General features: G+C 40.4%; 1 protein-coding gene across 2 annotated transcripts in view; it reads left to right on the top strand.

Annotated features, from left to right (window-relative positions):
- The first annotated feature begins 443 nt into the window (after nt 1-443).
- LOC148897722 (uncharacterized) overlaps nt 444-17,881 on the top strand; it is a 25,303-nt gene continuing 7,865 nt past the window's right edge. The window contains exons 1-12 of one of the 2 annotated variants that reach the window (XM_088996197.1): nt 444-721; nt 4,631-4,834; nt 4,996-5,064; nt 5,176-5,218; nt 8,913-9,058; nt 9,278-9,472; nt 10,359-10,445; nt 10,514-10,712; nt 12,111-12,334; nt 12,415-12,657; nt 14,376-14,621; nt 15,701-15,896. In XM_088996197.1, the coding sequence (XP_088852323.1) occupies nt 463-721; nt 4,631-4,834; nt 4,996-5,064; nt 5,176-5,218; nt 8,913-9,058; nt 9,278-9,472; nt 10,359-10,445; nt 10,514-10,712; nt 12,111-12,334; nt 12,415-12,657; nt 14,376-14,621; nt 15,701-15,896 (2,111 nt within the window). In that variant the 5' untranslated portion in view covers nt 444-462. Of the gene's footprint in view, nt 722-1,142; nt 1,261-4,630; nt 4,835-4,995; nt 5,065-5,175; nt 5,219-8,912; nt 9,059-9,277; nt 9,473-10,358; nt 10,446-10,513; nt 10,713-12,110; nt 12,335-12,414; nt 12,658-14,375; nt 14,622-15,700; nt 15,897-17,881 lie in introns of those variants that run through there. The other variant, XM_088996198.1, reaches the window with a different exon arrangement.

The raw sequence follows: 17,881 nt of genomic DNA, 5'->3' as shown, positions 1-17,881 counted from the left end.
AACCCCTCTAATTTACATCCGTAAAACTCAGTAAACCGGGTGCGACCTAGATTTTACTTTTGAATAAATCTAGGTCAAATGATTCCAACACGCACACAATTTAAATGCATGCGCTAAGATTCCCATGCACACGCAAATAAATGGGTAGTTGTTTATCTATCTATCTATCTATCTATCTATCTATCTATCTATCTATCTATCTATCTATCTATCTATCTATCTATCTATCTATCTATCTATCTATCTATCTATCTATCTATCTATCTATCTATCTATCTATCTATCTATCTATCTATCCATCCATCCATCCATCCATCCATCCATCCATCCATCCATCTATCCATCTATCTATCCATCTATCTATCCCAGCATATTGGCCATTTGTCTACTTCCCAATGAACTGGTCGAGCAGGTTATATTATTTGTGGGCTGGTGTTGGAGTCTGTGCGCTTCCCTTGCTGCATGCAGGGACACTGCGTCCGTGCAAGTCAGTCGGCAGCACTGCTGCCTTCTCGTCTTCACTTTGCAGTCGCTGCAGCTACAGCAATGAAGTCTCTCTTGTTCGCCGCGATCCATCTCCTCTTGCTTGCGCTTCTTGGGTGCAGAGCTCTGTCCTGCCCGAGAGAACAGTTCATGCTCAAGAGCCAATGTGTCCTCTGCCATTCCACCTGTTCCGAGTGCTGGGGCCATGAGCTGTTTGAGTGCACTACCTGTGGAGTGGGTGAGTGAAAGCTGATCTTGCTTGGAACATAGAAACAATGTAGTTTTCACCATTGAATTAGATTTCCTCATTTTTATTTTACATGCAAACTAATGTATTCTGCCGTGATTTGTCCCGTCTTTATGTATTAATTGAAAAACATACTTTTACAGTTCTTGGTTAGTTCAATCTGTTTTATTTCTATTTTGAATGCCATGGATTGTCTTTGTCCGTCGTTTTAATGGATGACTATTTAAAACATACCAAAGACGTTTGTAGTTTAACATTTACCTCTGTTAAAACAATCATGGGTGGGATTTCTCACATTTTTGCTCACAGAGGGACCGTTGACATTGTGAAAAAAATGTAGGTGTGATCATTTCCCTCTTCACTTCTTCAGAGTAATCTGATCATGTTAGAATGGTCTCTTTGTTAATCCGAAGGAAAGGGAAAAATATCCTTTTTGGCTTGAATTACATGTGCGGGTCATCGGGTAGAACCTCTCTCCCACACACACTTGTGGCATGAGCTCATTTTGTCTGTTCTGGCTATCTCCATATGTAAGTGAATGCACTTGCGGAAGGTACATTGTCTTTTATTACAGCACACTATGGAAGGTGGCCTTGATGTTGGACTTCAAAAAGCATCAAAAGTTTCTCTCTGCAGCGTATTGTCATATAGTTGTCATATGTGTGTGCGTGCTGGGAGGTGGAGCAGTTTCAAAAAGCAGGTGCAGCTTGTGGCTACGCTCCAGCCACCACTCGACTCTTATAGTTAATACTGTGCAAAGCTGTTTCTAGGGGTGCCTCAAGTGTGACAGCTAGGATCATAGAATATGAGCAATAAGAGGGTCTGGACCATGGGTGTCAAAGTCATTTTTTGCAGCGGGCCACCTTGTAGTTATGGTTTCCTCTCAAGGGCCGTTATGAATTTAGGGAAGCGATTAAAATGTTTAATCCCCTCCACATATTACATATAGAGCGCACAACAAATTAATGAATAACCAGTTTTCAAATCTGAAGTCAATAATAATGACTGTTATTGTGGTTTACATCCAAAAATATGAAATTTTGGTTAGGATTTTAGCATGCATCATGGAAGTTTGATTTGCTTTCACGGGCTGAAAAAAATTATCTGGCGGGCCGGATTTGGCCCCAGGGCCTTGACTTTGACACCTGTGGTCTGGACACTTTATACATTGGGACCATTCACCTAATTTCACGCAGCACTTGAAGAAGTTTATGTATGTATTAGAGGTTCTTGCCGGGTGATTAAAAAAATTGTATTACAGTAAAGTCTCGTTATATCGATATTCAAGGGCGTCCGAAAAAATATCGATATAACCGGGACTATCGATATATCCGACCCTGTTTGCATGTACAGTAAAGTCTCGTTATATCGATATCAGATATATCGATAGTCCCGGTTATATCAATACTATTTCTATGCACGCACGGAGAAAATTACATGCAAACAGGGTCGGATATATCGATAGTCCCGGTTATATCGATATTTTTTCGGAGTCCCTTGAATATCGATATAACGAGACTTTACTGTAATTTTCTCCGTGCGTGCATAGAAATAGTATCGATATAACCGGGACTATCGATATATCCGATATCGATATAACGAGACTTTACTGTATTTTCCTATCGATATTTTTTCAGGTTGGATCGAGTGTTGTATATTTAATGTTTTTACACAGGTTGCGCCTACATTACGATTGCGGTCAAATATAAGTTTCAGCTAACAAAGTATTATACTTGCAAATTGATTTTAAAATGTTTGCTAGAAGCAATTAAAATCCTTATTTTCACTCTAAACCAGGGGTCTCAAACTCAATTTATATACCCGGGGGCCGCTGGAGGCAGAGTCTGGGTGAGGCTGGGCCGCATCAAGTACAGATAAAACATTCTAATGTTCTCAAAATCTTTATTTTTAACACACAAAAAATGAATTAAATGAATAAATGGAAAAATGAATAAAAAATAAATTAACCAGTCATAAATAAATAAAATAATTATAATGATCATAAGGCAGATACAGACGACTGAAAAAAACAACACAGTAAACTAATTATTTTAATAAAGTTTCAAATGTCTGTATTCACAGTTCTTTAACCTTTAACTTTCTGAACATAAATAAAATATTGAACATGAACTGTCTTTCACAAAGCCGAGCCACATTTGGCTTGAGGGAGGAGGCAGTGAAGATTCTGAGTAGGGCTTGAATATGCTCATCAGTAAGTCTGGACCTGTACTTGGACTTATTGAAGTTCAAAGTGGAGAAGAGCTTCTCACATAAGTATGTGCTCCCAAAAAGACACATGGTCCGCTTTAACATTCAGGAAAGTTCAGGGAAGCTGGGGGTTAACTCTCTCAAACATTGCCCAAGCTTGTCTGCTTCACCATTCACATCCCTGAACTTGGCTTTGAGTGCAGAGTGGCACTGTAGGTCACAGATCTCCATTTGGAACACAGGAGAGGCATCTTGCACATCAAAAGAGAATGGGTCTGCAAAAAATTTGAAATGTGGCTTTGTGCGTCTTGAGGTCTGCAAATCTGTGATAAAATTCCCACTGCAGCTCCAAAATGGTGGTTTGTTCGATGGTTTGTTCAGCGGTTTGTTCAGCTCCACACACAAGTTTCATTCATATCAATCATGTGGGCCGCACCAACATTAATCTTTCATGTCAAAGCGGGCCGCAACATCTTCTTTCGGGGGCCACAGTTGGCCCGCGGGCCGCGAGTTTGAGACCTCTGCTCTAAACCATTACAGCAAGCCAGTGAAGATATGACAACAATTGCGTCGCATTGTTCTGCTCTTTGTTTGTAGATTTTTGTTTGAATAAAAATCACGGTTAATCATTTATTTTAGTTATTTAAGCAGTATATTATTGCATTGCCTTGAATAGAGATACATACCGATCGCTTAGTGACAGCAATAAAAATATAATAACAACAAGAAAATAGACCTTCTTTTCTATAAAGACAGGAGTTTACTTTTTTTAAAGCCTATTTTTTTAATCTACCTCAGTGGTCTCAAACTTGCGGCCCACGGGCCAACTGCGGCCCCCGAAATAATATTTTGCGGTCCGCCTTGATATGAAAGATTAATGTTAGTGCGGCCCGCGTGATTGATATGAATGAAACTTGTGTGTGGAGCTGAACAAGTAGGCAAGAGAAGCCATGTTTAGGACAGTTCATGTTCAATATTTTCTTTATGTGAAGAAAGTTAAAGGTTAAAGAACTGTGAATACAGACATTTGAAACTTTATTAAAATAATTAGTTTTCCTGTGTTTTTTTTTCAGTCGTCTGTATCTGCCTTATGATCATTATAATTCTTTTATTTATTTATGACTGGTTAATTTATTTTTTATTCATTTTTCCATGCATTCATTTAATTCATTTTTTGTGTGTTAAAAATAAAGATTTTGAGAACATTGGAATGTTTTATCTGTGATTTTCTTGTGGAAATCCTGATGCGGCCCAGCCTCATCCATACTCTGCCTCCAGCGGCCCTCGGTCAATTGAGTTTGAGACCCCTGATCTACCTAATGCATCGCCCACAGAAGTCCAACCAAAGCATGGAAATAATATTTTTCAAGATTTCAGGAAATGGATTCTGAGAAATGGCACCAAGATGGCACGTTGACCTTACAGTGAATCTGTTTGAATCTAAGTTCAGGGTTCTTCTGTGTTGATTGTTTTGTTTGGGCAGGTTATTCAGCTACTTCCCAATTTTCAAAAATGACAATTTCTGGGATGCCTCTAGCCCCAAATCAGCTGAAATATGCTTTAGCTAACCTGTGACCCCAAAAAAGGATAAGCAGTATGGAAAATGGATCGCAGAGGGATTTGCATGAAATGGCTCCCAAAGGCAAAAGGAAAAGGAAATGCATTCCGTTTTCTTTGTTCTTTTTCCTTCAGATGAAAATGGACAGGAACGTTTCTTTCACCAAGGTCACTGTCGGATGCACTGCCCCCGCGGACTGTACCCTGACAGGAGTCGCTATGCCTGCTTGCCCTGCATAGCCAATTGTGAACTCTGCACAGATGGCAATATATGTGTCAAATGTCGCGAACACTACAAACTCCACGATGGGCTCTGTCAAACTTCACAGTGTGATCTAGGTAAACAGGACACCTAATGTTGTGTTGTTGATAAATTCCAGAACCAAACAAAATAATGTTAGTAAGCATTCCCTGATACAAAACTGAGGACCGAATGCAAAGATCAAATGTAAAGACATAAAATGTCACAAAATGTCAGATTTGTATGCTCTGTGCTTCAGGACAAGTACAAGATCTCGATACAGGCGAGTGTATTGAGTGTCAGATGGGCTGCAAAAAATGCTCCACAGGTAAAAGTCACTTTTCCCGAAGGTCCCTTTCAGGCTACTAAAATTGTGTTTGTAAAATTACTCACTTCAAATTGGTTGTTTGTACCCTTTTTTTCTTTCTTTCTTTAACAGAAGACCCTGAGATTTGCAGCACTTGCGCTCAAGGTTACTTTCTGTGAGTTGGTTAATCTTCCATTCATTTTATCTGCCGACGAGTGACATTTTCTTCTCGCCCTCACCTTGCAAGTGGTAAACATCGGATTAGTTGACATTTGATTAAAAGTGAAAAAAGAAGACGCTCGAATAAGGAAGTTTGCGAAATGTTGCTGTCACCCCTTATCATCGGCGTTGTATCACAATCAGACAGAAACAGAAACTCATTAATTGCCATTCACAAATTTATTCGGGAATTGGAAATATGACGTAGAGTGCCATTCCCAAATTTGTTTGGGTTTTGGTATTTCTTGCAGGGGTGCTGATAAAGCGCTGGCCACGGCCCCTGGCAATGTTTTTTTCTTTTCCACAAGGGGAGCATTTCCGTTTTTTTCCTAGTTAGCGCTGTGTTCTAGCTTCACTGGAGTGGACACGTTTTTGCACATGTCTGGCAGCGAATGAGTTAACAGTCCCACAGTGGGGAAATTTGCAATATACAGCAGTAACATTGAAAGGGGTGATGCAAAGAAAATAATAATAATCATACATTTAATTTCTAAGCGCGTTTTAGTTTTAATCAATCCACTAAAACTGCACTTGTCCTTCTTCTATTGACTCACACATTGTGGGTCACAGTAAAGGGATCTGAAACAGACCTCTGATTATTTGCTTCTGCCCCTTTTCTGCCATTTTGTGAGTCAGATTACAGCACATTCAAAAAGAGACGCTGTTACCTGAGCCAAAGTGGTGCTCGGAGGCGGCGTTTGCGTCTGACAAATTTGAGTCGGCGGATGCAAAGAGTGCGTGCAAGGCTGCCTGCGGGTTGATGTCCACCTTAACGCGTTACCGCTCAGGAATTGCAGAGGGGTTAAAGTCCACCTTCACAGTTCTGAGTTCAAAGAGGATGAAGGAAATATGAGAATATTTACTGTTTACATTTCATCCATTCTGGAAGTAGTAGTGCATTCATTTGGCAATCATTTACGTGCAGATTAATCGCTACACAACTTATATGCAGTTCACAAAAGATATACCGTATTTTCCGGAGTTCTGGGTGCGCCTTACATACCGGAAATTACGGTACTTGGTTGTTAAATGGTGTCATTTCTGCTTGTGTTTTTAAATTGATCTATACACAAAATTGATTGGAATAGCTCACCGTAAATTTCCCCTTTTGTGGTAAGGCTCTCATAGGAAAATGATAAATTGATCAATATGATGGACGTTTTGGCGTTTCTTGTCATTTGCCAAAAAATACACATTTATTTGAATAACACTTAGCAGTTTTTTTTTCATGGACTAAATTTTAACTTTACCGTGCATCTGCAGCCGATTTTACCCATCTTAGACACAGTACAGTAACTCAATCGCGAATTTATTCGGGAATTGAAAATATGACAGAGTGCATTTCCGAATTTGTTCGGATTTTGTTCTGGTAATATTTTTTCAAGATCATATAACACCAGACCCATTAGGAATTAACTCTTTTTCTGATGAAAGAAGAGAGTTAGGTTTCTAACACTGAATTGAATGTTTATGTAGTCCTAAAACTCAATTTTCTGTGGGTTCTGGAATTCGAGTGACAATGACAAAAACCCTGACACTGGAGTGGACACATTTTTGCATGTCTGGCAGTGAATTAGTTAAGGAAAATGGGAGTGGGGGGGTGGGGAGGCGGCTGTTGCTTGGGAAATGCTGCCGTGCCCTTGTGGAATGGAGATTCTAATATTGGCTCAGAGGGATCCTCAAACATCCCGCGGTTTCTCTCGTGCAGCCTTTCCAAAAAATCTACGCCTGATGCTATTGTGCCACACTTGATTGATACTATGTGGCGCCTCCAGCTGTTCCCCAGCGCATCGCAGCACCGAGGCAACGGCAAAGATATCGCACCCTGGCTTGTCACTGGGTCAGACTCTCATTATAAAAGATGGTACAAGAGACCCGGAAGATCAGTGGATCGTTACTTGTTGTAATTTTGCCGCGCGACATCTTTGGTGCACATCTTTACTTTGCACTACATTTCAGGACAGTTGACGAAATTAAATAGCTCAGAACGGCCTCGGGGGACACGGAAAACAGGTTAATGATTTCCCCTATGTCTCCGTGCTGCAAATAAATGCCAATTAATTTTCTGCGTTAAGAGGGAAGTGACAACGTATAAGGGAAAACGGTCAGCATCGTGTATCCTTGTCTGCTGTTGTATGAAAGGAACTGTATGTGTGTGTCATTCCATCTTGCTATAAAGAGTGGAACCCACCTGCCTTGACATTTTTTCTTCTTGTAATTGTCACACATTGAAAGGCCCATTGATCATCCCGCAATAACTCCAACATATTGGCTTAAAAACAAGTACAGGTTTGTCAATAATTACCGACCAGCTTTACATGCTCACAGCAAAGCAGAATTGTCAATGATTTCAATGATAATATTTTATTTATTATTATTATTCTATTTATTTTGTTGCATTTTATCGGTGATGTATCCAGGTTCCAGGGGCGCTTGCTTCAAGCATTTAGGAATTAACCGGCTCTGTCTACATCTAAGATTGAATCTGAGGTGGTTCTTTAAGTCAGCTAATTTAAAGGTGGCCTTTTCTAGGTTACGTACCAGCAGAAGGATGTCTCTCCCAAAGTACGACTGAGAGCTTACACAGACGTATTCTATTTATTATTATTATTATCATTATTATTATTATTATTATTATTATTATTAGTAGTAGTAGTAGTAGTAGTAGTAGTAGTAGTAGTAGTAGTAGTATTAATAATAATTATTATTATTAGTAGCAGTATTATTATTAATAATAATAATAATAAAAGCATGGTGGAAAGATGATCTTAACGACCAGCACCTGCGAGGCTGCCGGCAGGGCTGACGTCGCTACCCGCTGTTCGCCAATCTGATCGGGACGACCAGCACCTGTGCAGGTGCAGGCGGGGCCGACAGCGCCCCCCGTTGGTCGCCAACCAGATCATGACAGTACCCCCCCCTTCAAGGGGCTGCTTCCAGAAGTCCCAACAGTCTCCCAAAAGGTCCACTCGCCAGGGAACGGTCGGTGGAGAGGGCAACCGCTGCCTCTCCAGCATACGACGGGCGGCGGCCTGATGGGAACGGGACTCGGCCTGGGGTGGACGAAGACGCGGCACGGATCGTCGTGGGCGTGAGTGCGATCCCTCTCGCACGTTCACGCGACGGCGCATGGCTCTGCGTGGACGTCGACTGCCAGGCGCAGAATGGCACCCCGTACGGCCGTATGGGACCAGGTCTCGGCCGGACGCCGACGTGGGCGTGAAATGCCCGGCTCCGGGGGAACGAGACGGGTCCAGAGCCGCGGAGTTTACATGGTTTGTAGCTGACGACGCAACACAAACATGGCATTGTGCACAATCACGAACAGTGTATGGACAAACCACAACTGAAACAAAATCATCCGCAAGGGATATTTGCCATCAATTAAGCGAGGGAGCATTTGTGGTAGATACATCCTTAATAAATAAAATCCTTAATACTTTGCAACAATGTTTTTTTTTTTTGCGATTAGTCATCTTATTGTGTTTCAAGTTGTGAAAAATGGGACAACTCGGACAACTCTGAAAAGTTGCCTGCCCTGGTGTCCGCTAACTTTTTCTCATGAGTTTCAGACATTGATTATTGAATAAGGGTAAATACATTACGATTGGCATTTTTCTTGTGTTAGTTATTAAGTTTTATCTTCATAGTTTCAGACACCAGTGTCGTAAGCATTGCCCCCAGCGCACATATGAAGATCAAGACAAAGGTGTGTGCTTGTCCTGCCCCATGATGTGTGCAGACTGCAGGGGTGAGGCGCAGTGTCTTGCCTGCCAGCCGGATTACTTCCTTCACGGTACCACTTTTTTGATATTTTCCCCATTTTGCTCACTAGTTAGTTTTATGTATTTTGTATTTTGAAATTGTTAAACTTGGTCTCATCACAAAAACTGGTGTATTAACAGTGGTAATTAGACTTCTATTATTCACATAGATTGCATATATATTCCTCCATTATATTGTTTTGCATATTACTTGTGAAGTAGATTTTTTTTTATTCTCTGCCCCATGACAGGAGGAAAATGTGTAAAACAATGCCCACAACAAACTTTCAAGCAGACCACCGGATGGCACTGCGAGCCTTGCCACAGCTCCTGCCAGACATGCCACGGGCCTCGCTCAACAGACTGTGACTTCTGTCTGGTGGGGAATCCTTCTCTTCACGGGCAGTGCCCTCTGACAAACTGCCCATTAGGGCACTACTTTGACGGTAAGACTAAAGATGGAGGACACTGATTTGCAGTGGCGATCCCTTGAAGGGAAAAGCCGAAAGGAAAGGAAGAAGAAGAAATGTTCCCCATCTAGCAGTGATTATATCTGCGCATAGCACCAAATGACCAAGTTGATGCTGACCTGATGTTTGACTGTTTATTCACTGATGATGGTTTGGTGTCTTGCTTAACTCATTCACTGCCAGACGTGCAAAAATGTGTCCACTCCAGTGCCAGGGTTTTTGTGATTGTCACTTGAATTCCCGGATACACAGAATATGGAGTTTTAGGACGAGTTCAACATTCAATGGAGCGCTAAAAAAACTTACATTCTCTTCTTTCATCAGAAAAAAAAAGAGTTAATTCCTAAATTATATGGGGCTGGGGTTAACTGAGCTTAAAATGATGGCGGCTGGCCAAAATATAATGCAATACATACATATTGGTTTATATAGTGCTTTAACAACAGCTGAAGCTGGAACAAAATGCTAACATGGAAAAAGGGAAATGTGGAAAAGCAAAAAAATGCCAGAGGTCATGGCCAGCGCTTTATTGGCACCCAAGCATGAAAAAACAAAACCCGAACAAATTCGGGAATGGCGCTCTGTTATATTTTCAATACCCGAATAAATTTGGGAATGGCAGTTAATGAGTTGTTTGTTGTCTGTATTCACAATTTATCAATCAATGATTGAGTCAATAAATGATGTCAAATCCTTTTTTAATCTGTTCAAATTCGGGATGGCGCTCTGTTATACTACCCGTGTCTGTATTCACAATTTATCAATCAATGATTGAGTCAATAAATGATGTCAAATCCTTTTTTAATCTGTTCTGACACTACCCGTGCGTGTGTGGGTTTGCGTGCGTGTGTTTTAAATCTAGTTGATTCTGGAAAATGTCACACATGTGATATATCCTGCAAGACCTGCTTTGGCCCACAGGCGTTGGATTGTTCCTCGTGTTTTAAAGGTAAAAACACCTCCTGCGGGGCAGTTAAATTCACACCCGAAACCGCTTACTGCATTGTCGTATCACAGGCTATTTCCTGGACCAGGAAAGTTCCTGCGTGATGCAGTGTCCCCCCGGCTCCTATGCTAACACGGCTACACAGCTGTGTGAAAATTGCTCGCCAAACTGCGAGGCCTGCGTGGGTTCCAGCAATAACTGTATCGACTGTTCCAAAGGCAGCTTTAAGCTCTATCTTCACCAGGGGAGGTGCTGGTCAAACTGCCCGGAGTAAGCTGCTTTTTGCTCTTTTATCATTGCCAGAAAATTCATGTACAAATTGTGTGTGAAAGTGGAAAAATACAACCTGCTAAAGACAGAAATGATTAGATAGAAGTAAATTTGTAAAAAAAAAAAGTCTGTATCCATTGGGACATTTTCTCATGGAAATGAGAACATTTGAGAAATATGAATGTTTCAATTGATTCTGTTGAGATATTTAAAATAAAATCCTTCAATTATTTTGAAAGAAAGCCGAACATATGGAATTACATACTGAATTCTGGGTATGTAAAAAAATAATTACTAAGATGTTCTGAATGAGCTGACCAATTTGATGTTGATAAATGTAACTTCTTTAAGAAGTGGTTTGGATTTGATGTAATTTTTTTCCCATCTCCATCTTGTAAAAATATCGAATTATGATAAAAGTGTGGATTACTTTTTTTGGGGTTGAATTTGAAGCCTTAAATCTCTGCTCAAATTGGAATCGTTATGGCTCTTCTCTCATAATAACGGACTAACTAACTAACTATATAAATACATAAATAAATGAATACATACATAAATGAATGAATAAATACACAAACAAATAAATACATGAACGAATAAATAAATACATGAACAAATAAATAAATAAATAAATGAATAAATAAATGAGAAGTACTTTTTCGGTTGAATTTGAAGCGTTAAATCTCTGCTCAAATTTGAATCGATATGGCTCTTCTCTCAAACTAACTCACTCACTCACTCACTCGCTAACTCAGTTACTAACAAAAGAAATACATAGATGAATGAATGAATAGAATAAATAAATACATGAAATAATAAATGAATACATGAATGAATAAATTCATAAATAAATACATAAATGAATAGATGAATGAATAAATAAATACACAAACTAATAAATAAATAATAAATGAATGAATGAATGAATAAATAAATAAATAAATAATAGATGAATCAATAAAAACAGTAAATACATACACAAATAAATAATAAATAAAATTCATCCTGTGACTGTAAATTGACGTTGAGAGTTTTGAAAGGCGCTTATAAATGAAATATAGTATGATTATTAAATAAATAAATAAATAGAAAGGAGGAGAAGCAAAAACAATGTTTCAGATGATGTCCTCGATAGCGTGAATATTTTCATATAACTTTAGAAACGCCGCGAGAGTGGCTGCCTTTCCAGCAGCTCATGTATTTCTTTTTTCTACTTTCATTCCTTTTCATCACTTTGCTGCTGTGAAATGTAAATTTCTCCACTGCGAGACTAATAAAGGCAAATCCAAATCCAAACGCGTCATTAGAAATACCTCAAAAAATCACAAAATAATTCTTCTCACCGCTCAATTCTATTATGAGACTAGTCGAAAAAATCTTCCTTGACTCCACTTCCAGAGGCTATTGGGAGACAGCAGAGGGATCTTGCAGCACCTGCGACAGTACCTGCCTAACGTGTGAAGGCTCCAGTACAAATTGTCTGTCCTGCGCTGATGGTCACTACATAGAGGGCGGCGCGTGCACACTCAACTGTTCCCTGGGGGCTTACCCTGCTGACGACGGCACCTGCAGGCGTTGCCCCCCTCACTGCGATATTTGCTCGGACGACAGGACATGTTTCAGTGAGTTGGAAATAATATAGTGAATATACACGTATTTCAGTTCCCCCCCAACCAACCCACCTTCTCCCGTTTACACCCAGAATGCACTTTCTTATACCTGATGCTGAACGGTGCCTGTAAGGCAAATTGTCCCACGGGCTACTTTGAGGACATGGATGAGGGCCGCTGTGTTTTGTGCCATCCGACCTGTAGCAGCTGTTCTGGACCTTTGGCGGATGACTGCGAGAACTGCTCCTTATTCAGTCCCAAACTCTACAAGGGCACATGCTCAAAAGAGTGCCCGACCGGCACCTACTATGAGGCTGCGGCTACAGAGTGCCAAGGTGATATCTATTAGTTTTTATAGGTCTAAAAATATCAATCAGTTGAAGGTGTACGCTGTTTTCCCGCCTCTCATCTGACGTCTGCTGAGAAAGGCTCCCGCACACGATTGATTGAGGATATTGAAATATATAAATAATTTTTATTCGCACCCTGGCCCCTTGCCAATCCGGCAATAACAATCTTAATAATAATACATTAAATTATAAGCGCCTTTCAAAGCTCTCGAGGACACTTTACAGTCACAGACCAGCATAGGTACTATAATAAATAAATTACAATCACAAATAGAATGCAATCAATAAAATACAAATATAAAAAGAAACGGGAGAGAACTGCACAGAAAATGCGATTTTAAATAGGTGGATTTTGAGATGGGACTTGAAGGTGGGAAGAGAATCGATGTTACGAATGTTGGGAGGAAGTGAGTTCCAAAATTTGGGGGCAGAGCAGCTGAAGGCTCTGTCACGCATCGTGCTGAGACGGGCAGGGGTGGGGGGGGGGTGTACAGAGGCGGAGGGAGGAAGAGGATCTGAGGGAACGAGAGGGAATAGAAATTTGAACAATTTCTGTCATACATTTGAGATGACAGCCCACTCTGCTCTTGAATCTGGCCTCTGTTAGCTCATTTAGATACAATACAGGAACAAATGATTATTACCGTAATTTCCGCACTACAAGGCGCACCTAAAAGCCTTCTATTTTTTTTCAAAAGCTATTTTTTTCCATGTACCTTAAAATCCAGTGCACCTTATATATGGAATGAACTGATAAAACAAGGTTTATATGCTTCTTTTATGTGTTTATAGTTGACTGAGGTTGGTCATAATAATAATAATAATAATAATAATAATAATAATAGTTATTATTTCAGTTATTATCATTATTGTTATTGCTATGCCTAGTTACGAGCTTCGCAATGTTGTGATTGCGTTTAATTTACCGTAACAGCATTAGAACGTTTTTCCGTTTAGTAAATAGAAGAAAATTTCCTCTCTGCTATGTGATAAAAATGTCTCACTCCATATTATACCTTGCTGTTGTTAAAAGATAAACTGTGTTATGAAAATACTAATACTTTACCCCAGAGAAAATGATAAAACAGTTGTCGATTCATTTTAGGGTTGAATGGCATATTATATTGGTTTTACATATGTCATTCATTGAAGGTGCTCCTTATAATACTATGCACCAGTGCCAGGGTTTTTGTCATTGTCACTCGAATTCCAGGACCCACAGAATATTGAGCTTTAGGACTACATAAACATTCAATACAGCGTTAAAAACATTAGACTCCCTTCTTTCTTCAGAAAAAAAGAGTCAATTCCGTAATTATATGGGTCTGGAGTTATATGAATTTGAAATGAGTGTGGCTGTCCAAAATATAATGCAATCCATACATATTGGTTTATATAGCTCCTTAACAACGGCTGAAGCTGGAGCAAAGCGCACACTTGGAAAAAGGGAAATGCTGCCTCCTCCTGGAAAAGAAAAAAAAACATTGCTAGAAGCCATGGCCAGCGTTTTATTAGCACCCAAGCCTGAAAAAAAAAAAGAATTCGGGAATGACGCTCTACGTCAAATTTTCAATTCCCGAATAAATTCATGAATGGCAATGAATAAGTTCAAATATCACTACTTAACAATGAAAAACAAAACCAAGCACCGTTTTGCATGTCACAACAGCATGTTTGCTAGAAATGACATTGATGATATGCAGAGTGCCACCAGACGTGCATCAGCTGCTCGGGTCCAGACCCCAACCAATGCACCCAATGTGAACGAGGCCTGGTTCTGGATCCAAACACCTTGCTGTGCGGCGTGACCGGTGATAGTGACTGTCCGCCGAGGACCTTTTTGCATGACGACCAGTTCACATGCATGGGCTGCCACCGCCACTGCTACTCCTGCGAGGGGCTTGCCAGTGACGAATGCCTGACGTGCGCTCAACCCCGATACCTTCACAGTGAGTTTCTAATTAAGTGTTCCACTTCAAACGTGTTGTCATTTCTGTATTTGTCGCTCCGATGAAAAAAATAGACAAGGAACTTGGATTAGCCTTTATTAGTCTTGCAGTGGAGAAATTTAGATTTCACAGCAGCAAAGTGATGAAAGAGAAAAGAAAAGGAAGAAGTACAAAACCAAAATACACGACCTGCTGTAAAGGTAGCGACTCTCGGGGCGCCATCTTGAAGTCAAAAGAAAAATAAATAAATAAATAAATAAATAAATAAATAAATAAATAAATAAATAACTAAATAAATAAATAAATAAATAATGCGACACAACACAAAAGACCCTGACAGTCATTCAATTTTAAGCACTTTCTGCAACCTCTTTGTTGTATGAAGCAGTTCTAGATGAAAGAGGAGGGGATCAAAGCATCATTTTCACCAGTGGATCAGGGACGTCATGGTGAAATGTGCAGGTCTGCTACATGCTAAATGTTAAAAGCAAACAAGCTGTAGCATCCATTGAAGAAAAGAGCTTGTCTCACATCTCCTGTCCCGCGTAAATCCGCTTCAATTCTAAGCCGCGACAGTTCCACATCGGCCCTCTGCACGCTCTCATCGTGGGCTCCTCAAGCCATGCATCTTTCCAGCCGCAAACTGTCCAAAAGCACCAAACTTTCCACTGAACAAAGCAGATCTGTGAAAATGCTGCCCATTACAGGTGCAAAAAAGCACCATCGTCCCAGTTCATTCTTGCCAAATCAAAAACAGTGCTGGCAAATTGTGCTGCCGAAAAGGCGCAACCACTCAGCAGTCACCTCCCTGATGAATGTCGTGGCAAAAAAGCTGAAAAAACAATCCCTATCCGTTCCACGTGATGCACAACTCAAAGTGGCAAAAGAAAACGCAACATCAACAACAAAAAAGCAAGTTGCATGAGCGCACTTGCTGACGGCTACCTACTCGGGCGCCATCTTGGATTTCAAAAATTAGATATGTAAATAAATATAATATAAATAGAATGCCATTCGAGTACAAAGTCATCAATTTTATTCGAAAAACAAGAGGCATGTCTGTGTGTGTTGTCTTACAGACAGGACCTGCGTTAGCGAATGCCCAGCCGGTACATACACGAGCGGACAGGAGGCAGATGGAACCCAGCTGGGTTTCTGTTTACCCTGTAATCACATGTGCAACACCTGCACGGGGTCATCGCCCAGAGACTGCCTCACCTGTTCCCCGAAATACCTGCGCCTCCTTCATCTCTGCGTCCGCCATTGTCCCATGGGGTAATGACGCCGAATGCCATCTCATTGGTACTATATCATTGATTTTGTACGGAGACATCAGCTCTTAAAGGACAACCGACACCATGTTTTTGTTTCCTAACTGACATCAGAAAAACGTTTTATAGCATCTAAAATACCCAAAACACACAGGCTGATATTTTTAGTCAAAGGAAAAACACCAATAAAAATGAGTTAAAGTGTCCCAAAACTACTTCAAAATGACCCCGGAAATTGCGAGTTTCAGAAGGTCCCGGCCCCTTGTTCCATTGTTTTCCACATTAGCGGTTTGTTCCATATTCAGCTGTTGTTAAAACGCTATATAAACCAATATGTATCTTTTGCATTGTATTTTGGACAACCGCCCTCATTTCAACCTTATATAACTCCAGACCCATATAATTTAGGAATTAACTCTTTTTCTGATGAAATAAGAGCGTCTAACACTGCATTGAATACTTATGTAGTGCTAAAAGTCAATATATGGGTCCTGGAATTCAAGTGACAATGACAAAAACCCTGGCACTGAAGTGGACACATTTTTGCACACGTCTGGCAGTGAATGAGTTAAGATGAACTGCAATATGATGTTTTCGTGCATCTGTTTTGGGCGGATATTTTAATTGCAAAACCGACATAGATGTAAATGGAGACTGCTTTGCGACAAAGTACAAAAAAAATGACATTCCTCGTCTTTCTCTTTTTTGTATCAATTTGATGCCCTTTGAAACGTTTGGATGCACTCATCTTAAACCACACGCAAATCCGCCAGTACCATTTGAACACACTGCCCATGTACCATGAAGTACTTTAAAAGCCATGGAAATGTGCGGTGACGTTTGTGCACAATGGCCTGGTTGCCGACGCACAAGGCCGCTGAGACCAGTCAGCCTGACCAAAGAGCATCTTGCTGCCAGAAGTTTTTTTCTCCCCAAAAAGCAACCCTGACAGACAAGGAGGAAAGATGCTTTTGACAAATTGGCTTTTGTGCATCCAAGAAGAGCAGACCTGTAATAACCGTTCACCCGCATGGGCCATAAAACAAGTCCACTCACAGAGAATTGTATTTTCACTGCGTGTAACATCTGAGAGTGAAATGTGTTGGACAACCGACATCACTTTTTTTGTTTCCTAACTGACATCAGAAAAACGTTTTATAGCATCTAAAATACCCAAAACACACAGGCTGATATTTTTAGTCAAATGCAAAACACCAATAAAAATGACTTAAAGTGTCCAAAAACGACTTCAAATTCAACCCGGAAGTGGCCAGTTTCAGAGGGTCCCGCCCCCTTTTTTGTGACGTCACGCCAACACGTCTTGCCTGGCTCGAGAATCAAAACAATGGTTTCAGATTCGGAGAAGATGCTTTCTTGTTACTCATCCAGTGATGAATATGATTCAAATAGTTCTGAAGAGGAGGGCATAAATGTTTGCAATCGATTAAAGAAGTATTTCCGGGTTATTTTGAGGCATCAGGACTGATGTGTAGCACCCAGAACGTGCAGAAGATGGCGCCCAAGTTTCGTTGGAAATGGGGTGATTTGTCTGCTGGGAATTTGTGTCCGCGAATATCAAATAGTTGTCTTAGTGCAGGACACAACGATTCACCATCGCGTTGTGTTTTCCTTTTAATTTCGCCATCAAAGTACCCAAAATGCATTGTGTGTCGCTTTCTCGGTCAGTGACGATACCTACCGTCACGTCACGTACGGACTCGTCACCGACTCAAAAACAAGACTTCCTGAATATTCAACGTGAACCTTAAAACGTAAAATATAGCTATATGTGGCGGAATCTTTGTAAAATACGTATAAATCATTTGAAGTGATTTTACAAATTATGGACACAACTTGTCCGGAGGCGTCGGTTGTCCTTTTACATTCTCCTTTCAACTTTATTATGGAGAATAAACAAACACAATGTGATCAAATTTACACAATGGAGCATTATACTACAGGCGGATAAGGGGAGGGACGGAATGAGCT

The sequence above is a fragment of the Hippocampus bargibanti genome, linkage group LG05, assembly GCF_051943395.1.
Source record: "Hippocampus bargibanti isolate YZ-2025 linkage group LG05, ASM5194339v1, whole genome shotgun sequence".
NCBI lineage: Eukaryota > Metazoa > Chordata > Actinopteri > Syngnathiformes > Syngnathidae > Hippocampus > Hippocampus bargibanti.
This window is presented reverse-complemented; position numbering and strand designations above follow the sequence as displayed.